This window comes from Prunus avium, chromosome 6 (genome assembly GCF_965620075.1).
Source record: "Prunus avium chromosome 6, drPruAviu1.hap1.1, whole genome shotgun sequence".
In the NCBI taxonomy this organism is placed as follows: Eukaryota; Viridiplantae; Streptophyta; class Magnoliopsida; order Rosales; family Rosaceae; genus Prunus; species Prunus avium.
Window position 1 is genome coordinate 3708783 of NC_142289.1, and position 10555 is coordinate 3719337.

At 36.5% G+C, this 10555-nt stretch overlaps 2 protein-coding genes across 2 annotated transcripts; one reads left to right on the forward strand and one right to left on the reverse strand.

The window, feature by feature from the left end:
• Positions 1-5386: 5386 nt before the first annotated feature.
• On the forward strand, positions 5387-5950 carry LOC148293504 (uncharacterized). The gene has a single exon (XM_088254020.1). The coding sequence runs from the start codon at positions 5387-5389 to the stop codon at positions 5948-5950; it is 564 nt and encodes a 187-aa protein (XP_088110146.1).
• Positions 5951-8690: 2740 nt separating this feature from the next.
• LOC148293505 (uncharacterized) lies at positions 8691-10221 on the reverse strand. The gene is made up of 2 exons (XM_088255778.1): positions 9948-10221; positions 8691-9843 (listed from the first exon to the last, which is right to left on the reverse strand). Exons 1-2 carry the CDS (start codon positions 10114-10116, stop codon positions 8738-8740), a joined length of 1275 nt encoding a protein of 424 aa, XP_088111904.1. The 5' UTR covers positions 10117-10221; the 3' UTR covers positions 8691-8737.
• Between the last annotated feature and the right edge of the window lie 334 nt (positions 10222-10555).

Genomic DNA, 10555 nt, shown 5'->3' on the forward strand with positions numbered 1-10555 from the left:
ACAATCATCAAAATTAGTCACATAACTTATGGATCAAAAAGATCCCATAACAAGAACATCAAGAACACCAAGAACATGCATATGAACTAATATGAATGTTCATGCTATTTCCGGAAAAATCCATATTCCATTTTAACTATCTCATGCTCTTAATATCATATATTTCATGAAGTTAAAATCATGGGAGTTTTAATGCAACTATGCTCTAATATTCATATACATATATGAACACTAAGAGAGCATCAATCATCAAAACACAAATCCGGAAATTCAAAATCCCAAACAACCCCTTTCACTCCATTTGATTTTTATTCAATCAAATCAAAATAAATCAAGTATAACTATTATACTTTTAAATGAATTTACAACCCATATATGCATCTCTAAACCCCAAAAACATATCAAGTTCATGACCTATGGCTCTGATACCAATTGTAGGATTTTCAAAACATTTTTTCAAAGTTCATTTGAATATTAAACATGCATTTAATCAAATTAATCGCAGCGGAAGTCTAAGGTGGTTGTTTAAATTCAAAAACAAAACTTCTTCCAAGTATCTTAAGCCATGAACATTGATATGTTTTTCATAAATGAAAATTCAAGAGAAAGGATAAGATCTAATTACCCTTGAAGCAATTATATGAACCAATTTGTGTTTGGTCTTCTCTTGATGATTTCCTCTTTGTTGATCTCCTCTTTGATCTTTGCTCCTTAATCTTTCTCCTCCATGTGAGCCACAAAAGTATATGGCCTCTAAGTCTCCACACCAATGGAACCTTGAGATGAGAAGAAGTATCTTGAGAATACTTGGATGCTAGTGCAAGATTCTCAAGATTGGTTTCAATCTAAACCACTTTGAAAAATGAAAGTATTTCACTCTTGAAAACTCTCCTTTTTCTCTCTTTGATCTCCCAAACCTATTTGGTTGATTTTGGATTGTGTTTGTGTGTTAATGAGCTTATGGAAACAATTCCCATACACATTCACTTAACCATTTTCGGCCAAATCCCATTGGGCTTCCAAAATTGGGCCTTATGACACTTAAACCATAATTTATAGGTGTCTTAAGCCCTTGGGCTTGATACCCAACCATTTGGACTTCCCTCTAACTATTATCGAGGCCCAAATACGTTTTTACACGTAGTAAATCATCCACATCAAATCAATCAAATTGATTTCCTCATTCTCATTTGTATTACTCAAAGTTAACCATTTAAGGTGTGCGATCCATTAGGTTCTAATTAGCAAGGAAGTGGGAAAATATTAGAACTCTTTCTAACCAACTGGAATTAAAACCCCTTTTTAATTCTTCCTTTATTTGGATCGATCACAATCAATCCTAGGACTTCCACAAGCCAAGAGTGACATCTAGCAATATATCAAGGCTACCCAAGCTAACCAGAATAGATGAAGAACCTATTCAGTTGGAATTGCAATGCAATACGATCCTTCTCTTATACAATGTTTCAAATCATATTATTAGGGTACGGATTGTTTATGTCAAACCCCTAATATGATTTATAACCTCATGTGATTCAAAAGAACATGATTAAGAACAACTTTCTAAATCAAGCTCAAAATACTTTGGCCAAAGATTTACTGAATCACATCTTGAAACATTCTCCTTCTTTATCGAAAGTAGAGATTCCTTATTGTACATTCACATGCCCCTATGATGAATTAAGAGATCCCAACAACACTTAAGACAAATCTTTTACGGCTTGCCTTTAAGAGCTATCAAAGATCAATAACGCATCACAGGACAACCATGATGCCTCAGGTCTAAGGACTAATTTGCATTATTGCAACTATGAATTCTCATTTGACATATAGATAAATGCTCCATATGAGAACTACGGTTGATCGCGTTCAGTGTACTCATTCACTAATGAGCACCCACATACTTGTATTAGTGTCAACTACACAAATGGTTTGAGACTAACCATCCTCCCAATTGAGCATACATAATATGTGCTAATCTTGACGGTTTATCAAGGCCCACTTGATAACCTATGATTAGGAACATTTTGGGATGCTACAGTTAGAGATTAAAGGTCTCCCGAATCTAATCTTCTTTAGATTACTTTATCTCTTATTTAGCATACCCGGGACATTTGTTTCTTTACACGATGTAAAAGATAACAAATAAGTTTGCCCTTTATATATCATATACGAAATGTATTCTAAGGAGATTACATCAAATGTATTGGCTCTTAGGGCACATTTCTAACAGAAAGGAGTGAATCAATGTAAATGAAGGGTATAAGGAGTTTTGATCAGGTAAAAGAAAAAAATCTAATCGTGATGATTCGAAGTCTTGTAAACAATTATTTTATGCTCTTGCATTGCGAGTTCCTTGGACTTTGTATTATCCATATCCTTCATTTCTTACTCACCTTACACCCTTGGCCCCATTACAACCCATGTTAAAGACCTAAATTGATCTTAAATGTCATGTGGTTGAAATGCATTCATTTTTCTACTTTTAAGTGTTTGACATCCTTCTTGAGATCATATTAATGCAAGTTCTTCATATTTCTATTGCGAGTTAAGTCCCTTATGGTTTAACTCTATTCTCATGTTTATAACTGAGTGTGCATTATAGCCCTCTTCTGAGTGATTCATTTGTGAGAGGACAACTTTGGTGAGATTTGAAGTTGAACTTATGCTTTGTATGATTTTTGAAATTGTGTGAAAACTAAGATTGGGGAATTTGTTGCATTTGGCTATCACACTACTACACTTTGAGCATATTGTGTTTAGAACTTTGCCGCTTTGTAAATAATGTCTAAAAATTGAGCTTTTATTGTTAAAACGTTTAAGTCATGTGCATGAGTCATTTCTCTTCAGAAAATGTTCGGAAAAATTGTTTTAAGTTCTTTGTGTTTTTGTGTTTGTTTTTGTTTTTGGTTTTGCTTAAGGACTAACAATCTTTAAGTTTTCTAATTACTTTGTTTTACAGAGTCAGTAAAACGTTTGTGGGTATCGTATCTGTTAAACCCTCAGGAGACACAACTCCTCCTACTAGGGATGCCTAGAGGTTTAAAGGCTTGTTGCATATGCTAAATGCAATCGAGTTACCTACGAAAGTGGTTTAGTTAACTTCTAGTTTTGTTTTTAACTTTGTTTTGTGTTGTTTTGCTCGAGGACTAGCAAAATCTAGGTTTGGGGGTATTTGATCGGTTCATAATTGTATATTATTTCTTACCCTTCTAGCTTATGATTTGGTTATGTTTTTGAGTTAAACTTGTGCTTTTAATCCTTTTTGTGTTTATCTTTCAGTTAATTGAGCTTTAGGTAACAATGATGGCTTTGGAGAACATAATTCATGCAATTCAAGCATGTTAAGGCCTAATTTGGATGAATTGATGAAGAGCTTAAAGACAAATTCATTATGGCTACAGCCCCCTGCCAGTCCAGTTCCGTAGGTCATATTGCAAGCTTTGTTTCAGCAACCTACATAGCTCGGATGAGGCCACATTCTTCATGAAAGTTGCTCCAATTGGTGTGTACTATAACATATCCAAAATTCAGCCCTATTGGATAAATATGGAGTCCGTTACCTAGCAAACACAGAACCATGCTCAGGATGGATCTTATCAGCGCGGAAAATGAGTTAGCAATTTGTTTCGACCTTAACTTCTTCCTCCGACCTTGGATTGGCCCAAATAACATATGGCTGGAAAGAAGACATTCTGAACTTCAATTTAGAGTGCTTAAAGTCCTAATTTGATTAAGAGAAGCCCAAGTTGTAAGCCCTTGAAGTTGCTGGTCATGCTGACCTCAGCATGTGCTGGTTGGATGCTTGGTCATGGTGAGCTAGGTATGAGCTATCATTTCTGGTTGGAAGCTTGGTCATGGTGACATGAAGATGAGCTAGGGCTGCTGGTGGGATTTATTAGTGAAGTGCATCAACCATTTCAGATTTTATAATGGAAGTGTTGTATGCATTAGTGAAGTGCATCAACCATTTCAGATTTTATAAAACAAGTGTTGTATGCATTAGCCATACTTAATTCAGATTTTCAGCTTCCTTAGGCCTATATATAGTGAGGTTTCCCAAGCTTGTAAACACACCCCAAGGGGGGGAGCTCTCAAACACTTCTCTAGAGCTCCCTTCCCTTCTCTCCCTCAAATTCTCTTAGTTTCTCTTTCTAGTTTTCAATTGTTGTAATGAAATCTTTTGTGTTGAAATTTTCCTTAATGTTTTCTTAGTTGTAATTTATTTTTCTTTGTTATGTAAATTCTTTTCTTAAGTTTTCAAGTTGAATTAGTTTCCAAGTTTCAATTATGGTTTTTGTTCTTATTCATTATGCTTATAAGTTAATATGCTAGTTTGAATGATTGATCACCATTTAGGCTTGCATGTTAGCTATCTTGGTTTGAATTAAGAGTATACACCATGCTTTAATTCGAATTGAACTATGAATAGGAAGAGTATGTATGGACATTCGACAACAGGGATTAGATACATACTTGGTTGTTTAAAATGTTCTTCTATGCTTAATGGGTTCCTAATGCTTAATTTTAGGTTAGACAACAAATGATCAAATTAGGGAATTAGGAACACAAGGTTATGACCACACACCATGGCTTAATCATACTTTAGCTAGAATCAATCCATTAATCTAAATTGAACTTGGGAACTTATTTGCTTGAGTTACTTATTTCTTTCTTCCTTGTTTTATGTTCTTTGTTTTTGTTTCTATTTTGTGTAGGGAAACTAAATTGGATCATTCAATCACCAATCCCTGTGGAACCGACCTCGCACTTACATATGCTATACTACCAACGGTTCGTGCACTTGCGAGTATCACAAGTTGAGGATGCAGTTTAATCCATTTTGGTGGAGCTAAATCTACGCAACAGCTGCCAAATAACAGGATCCCAAAGAATTTAAATTTAAAAAAAAAAAAAAAGGGTTGCCTTGGTTCATAGGGAATTAGTTGAGAAATTTTTATTTAAATTATTAAATTGGGGCGATAGTGTTACAATTAAATTGGGCATCTCATATTTAAATGTAGAGTCAAATGTAATGGTTTGCAAACTTGGAGCCCAGTTAGTACATGGTTGAGTCATCTAGGCCATAAAGCCCAAAAAATATATATACACACACAAAAAAAACCATTAGGCTTTGTAATCTTTAAATATCTTTTCTATATACTGAATGCACCTGAGTTTGGTTCACAGATTGAACTTCTTAGGAATGAAATTTCCATGTCTAATCCCATGAGATAGGTGAGCTTGCGACAAGTATGCAGTCATGGACGTGTCCTTTGTCGCAAATTTGGTAGTGATCTCATTGACAACCAATTGAGAGTCGATGTAGATGCTTATATGTTGAGCAACCATAGCTCGGGCTCAATTGGAGAAGGCAACTCGGAAGATGAAGAAATGGAAGGACAAGCACCGGCGAGATGTTGTATTCCAACCGGGTGACATGGTCTTTGTGAAGCTCAACCCCTCTCAACACAAGTCCACTAGAAAGGTACACAATGCGTTGTTGAGGAGATATGAGGGCCCATTTCCTATCATCCGAACTGTGGGAAGAGCTGCTTACCGTGTGGAACTACCGCCACGATTGAAGATTCATCTGGTGTTTCACGTGAGCAATCTCAAGCCCTACCATGCTGACCCCGAGGAGCCAAGTCGTGGGGAGCCTCAACGAGCTCCACCTTTAATGGTGATTTCATTTGACAAGGAGGTCGAGTGCATCATGGCCAAGCGCAAGGTGCGACACAAAGGTGTATCGAGACACTTTGAGTACTTTGTCAAATGGAAGGGCCTGCCAGAGTCCGAAGGCAATTGGGAGAAGAGTCCTTATGGCAGTACAAGGACTAAATCAAAGCATTCGAACGAGAAGGAACTACCTCGGCGACGAGGACGTCACCGGATTAGGTGGGGGAGAATGTCACGGCCCGCATGTTCAAGGCCCAACCCGTCGGATTGATCATGCTAGACCTCTTAGCCCACATGTCCAGATTCGATGTACAGTAGTAGGTGGACGTCGGTTGGTGAGAGTGGTAGGTAGAGTCTCGGTTGGTGACATTGTATCTTAGCCACCTACTGTGGTGGTAGGTGGGATAGGAACAGTATATAAGGAGGATGTCACATTGTGTATCCTCACCTCACAACTTGTAAAGCATTTGAGTAGCAATACAAGCATATATTCTCCCAAACTCTCTTGTGCGTTCTTGAGTGTTTTTATCGTTCTTGCTCTTGCGTTGTGTTCTTGCTTGATTCGATCTTAGATTGTGGGAAGGAAGGCTGCTTAGCTTGTTCGAGAGAGGCGATCAAGTCTGAGGCCGCACGAAGGAAGACTCCGAAAAAGTCATCCCGTGACACGATGGTAGCTTGTGAACTTTAGCAACTACGTTGGACTTCATGGGCCTTCGTTTGATGCCACATGTCTTGACGAGATGGTCTAGTCAAATATGGTGCAAACAAGGTTAGGTGGGATTAAACGTCTAGCCTTACTCTTTGCAAATGTGGTACAAACTTCTAGCGTTACGCATTTTTCGGGGAAGGATATGCTTTGCTCTATGACTTGCACGGTAGAATGATTCTTGGCTGCTGAAAAATTAACTTGATATGCGCTGATGATACAAGAATAGACTGTAAACACTTTCAGCTCATCTTATGACTCATGCACGAAAAAGCATAAGATACGAGATCCCCAGAATAAAAAAGGGGCTTATGAAATCAAAATAATTACAGGATATGAAGAAGTTTACTTTGGAATGAGAAAGAAAGAGTAAGCCAAAACTAGAATCCTGAAACACCAGACCAGAACTAGAGAGTCTAGAAAGGAATAGGATTCTTACAATAAAAATCCATGTCCCAACATTTCATAAAAATGAAAACCTTATTCAAGTTTCCCTTTCTTGTCGGACTCTAGAACCTTGTGGAGCAGTATGTTTCTTCTAATCAAACAAGGGAAAACTTTTTGATACACTAAATCAATGTACCAATATCACAGTGTCTCGAAGCAAGCTATCAATCAGAACCTAAAGGGAACTAGCTAGTTAGCCACAGTTGGCTTACTGTCACAATGAGTAGTTAGCCACAGTTAGGTAAATAGCAATGTTAATTAAACTTCTAAATTGATCTGCAATCATTATGGTTTCAAAAAAAATTGTTTGGGAACAAGTGCTCAAAATTCCAACAAATTGCATGAGGATTTTGTGATAATTTTGAAACCTGGTTTCAGTTTTGAATAAATTTCTTGTGTCTTCTTTTCTCACTAGAATTTTGTGATTATTTTCAAACGCATGAATAGTTTACATATAAAAATGTTTTTGTTGTGAACATCGCATCGTGTAAATTTGGTTTGTTAAATATTATTATAACATATTGAAGTGATGGGAGTCAATTAAGATATTGGAGAAAACTAAAATCAGCAAATATAATTGATTATTGCAACATCACCACGTTCTAAGCAAAAGTTAGTAACTTTGTAAGCCCACCTCAATCAAGAAACTAGAAACATGTAAAGAAAATAGAAACAAAAAGCGAAAGAAGCAATAACAAAGAAGCAAATCAAAATCTATTAAGCAAAACACCAATGAGAGTTTGACACCAGTTCTCAAAAGCACGCAGATAATTGAGCTCAATTTCTCATAGCATTCCCATTAGAATCTCAAACAGTTTATTAAGGGCAGATGAACTCCCCCAAAATTTAAAGTAGTAATAATCTAATAAATGAGGCAAGAAAGTTGACTATCATTTCCCACTATAAAAAAGTAGCGTTGCCATTTAAATTAATTTTATTTGATTTCTTGGACTGCTTGATATTGTGACTTTTGATCTAAGGACGTTTATGATTTTGTGTAAATTTTTATACTAAACTTTATTTATAAGTATGGTGAATCTTGCAGTGATTTCCAAAACAGTTCACTCTTGAACATTAAATCCCCTATAAAATGTCACCTTGAGGTATATATGTTTCCAATGCAATGGCTTCAATCGGATCCCAAATTTTATTTTGGAGTTGTTTCTTATATATTTTAATTTGTTATAGATTTATTAGAGATGCTAGAAGAAAAAAGAACTCTGCATTGTTAAGGATGTTATTATAGCTGGACATATTAAAAATACCAAATTTTGAAAAGCAACACAAATTGTTGTGTAGTTGTATTCTCAATTTAAACGAAGGTGTGTCTTGGTGAGGCCTGGTTTGGCTAGGCCAGCGTTAAAGAAGTCCTGCTGTTGCATTTGCTGTGTGTGCGTCCTTACAGATGAACCACTTTAATTTCTTTTTGAATATTCACAATTCACTTAGGATTAAGCAAAACTTGCACTAAAATTTCCCATGATTTTATGTGTTCACTTTTAGCACCATTATACTGAAACATTGGAAATATAAAGAAGAAGAGGTGAACTCGGCCACATAAATGTCTTGAGGCAAGTATGGATCAGCAGCAGAGTTGCCAAAGACAATGGCAAAGTCACAATATACAGTGCCAACATACCCGTCACTGTTGCTGTTAGAAAGAAATCGAATAGAAATAGAAGCAGATAGTAGAAAGTGTGTATGAATGAATCCATAGGACGAAGGGGGAGAGCTAGGCTGAATATTTATAGCAAACAGTAGTTTAAATAAATAAATAAGATTTTTTCATAGAATCATAATATATATTTGGATATTGCATACATCAATGTGACAATAATGTCATTTTTCATCAAGCTTAATAACAAATCTATGTGTAAAAAAGAAAACAAAAATTAATATGATGGGTCAAGATGGAGATGCATATGCATATTGGTGCTGTAGTGTTGGCCACCATGGTATCACAGATGTGAAAACATGTTTTCCAGGACAAACAATAGCATTATATGGCCAGAGCATAACGACCTCTAGAGTTCTAGTACGAAGGTCGTACATGAATTGGCGTTGAAACAATTGTAGATACAAGATATCCTCGTTATTTGGATCGAAATCTTGCACCATTACAGTCTTTTTTGAGAAGCTTATATTTTTGTATCGACTCATCAGTGGAGTTTCCGAAAAAATCTGGTCGGTGTAAACTCTGTGTACCAAACACCATTTGTTGTTGACGTCTTTCAACACCCAGATACTAACACCATGGTGGTGTCGACCATCCGGAGTTGTATAGGGAAACAGTAGACACATTCGCAGGCGCCCTCGGCACACACCCAGGAAAATAGATTGTCCACGCTCTTCAGCCGGCTTACCAATGAAACGACAATGAAATGTATGGTGGTCAATAATATCATCAGTAATCATACTACTACTAGTATTAGTGTTATCATTGGAAAAGGGATCTAAGCCAAAAATAAAATCATGTCCCCGCCAATACAACATCCCATTGTGAGAAACACCGGCATCGTTAGACAAATGATTCAAACAAAAGCTTCGTGGGGTTAATGCAACTGCCTTTGTCCATTTACCACTCTCAGAACAGAACATTTGCAAGTTGAACTGAAAGGATTTACGCATTGCATAATTATTTATAGGAATTATTATTTGCACAATCTTGTACCTGTACCTGTAGGATTCTTGTTTTCGATCTCCAATATTAATGTCATCATCATCATCATTTTGGTGCTTAGGATTGCATATGAATCCGGCTCGTACTACCTTGTGACATCGAGGGGTAGGAGGAAGAGCAACCCACTGCTTAGTGTAGGGATTACAGATGTAGTAGTCACGTTGATTGTACCAAGTTGCGCAGCAACAAACTAGATCCTTATAGGTCCCAACCACAAGTGGTTCTCTTGCTGTGGCTCCATAGCAAGGGAGGAAACTGAAAGAGAACTTGCGCCTGTGTTTGCTGTGTAGTCCCAACTGCTCCTCTATTGAAAAAAAATCCGTCTTCCGATCTGTATTATCCGAGAAGATGAGGGTATGTTTAATGGGGTTTTGCCGTTCATGTTGAATACATAGAAAACGACGAAAGAAATAAGGATCAGAGATGAGAAGATACCAATTTTTGGATACGCACTTGTATTGAGAAGTGGATTTCTGTGGGAGTCGGCAAAGAATTTCAACCAATATGTGGTCAGGCAGGTCATCAATACTCGTGAATTTTGATGAGGACATTGGCAATTTTTTGGATCTTTTAAAGTCAGACTGATGATCATGATCATGATCATGATAGGAGGAGGGTAGGTATTGTGATATTCTTGCTCTATAGCTTCTTTTTGTACACATGGACCTGGCGCCGCCACCTCTCATACACATGATGCCAAAAACTTGAAGAAGAAACCAATGGAGATTTGCGATTGCAGGTGACCTAGGTTATAATTAGTAGAAACGTATGTATAAGACTAGAAGCTGTACAAAAACTTGGGCACTTTACTTTCTATATATATAGAGAGACGTGTTTGTTTCAATATGCATATATGTGTGATAGGATAGGAAATAAATCCAAGAAAAATAAGGATTCCGAAAGAAATCAACTTTTTTAACTGGGAAAGAAATACAAACAAAACAAGGATTAGGAAAGAAATTAATAATCAACTTATTAATTATAGGAATCCCGATACTTTTCTAAATAATTAAAACATGAAACTACTTAGTACATAGGTCAAA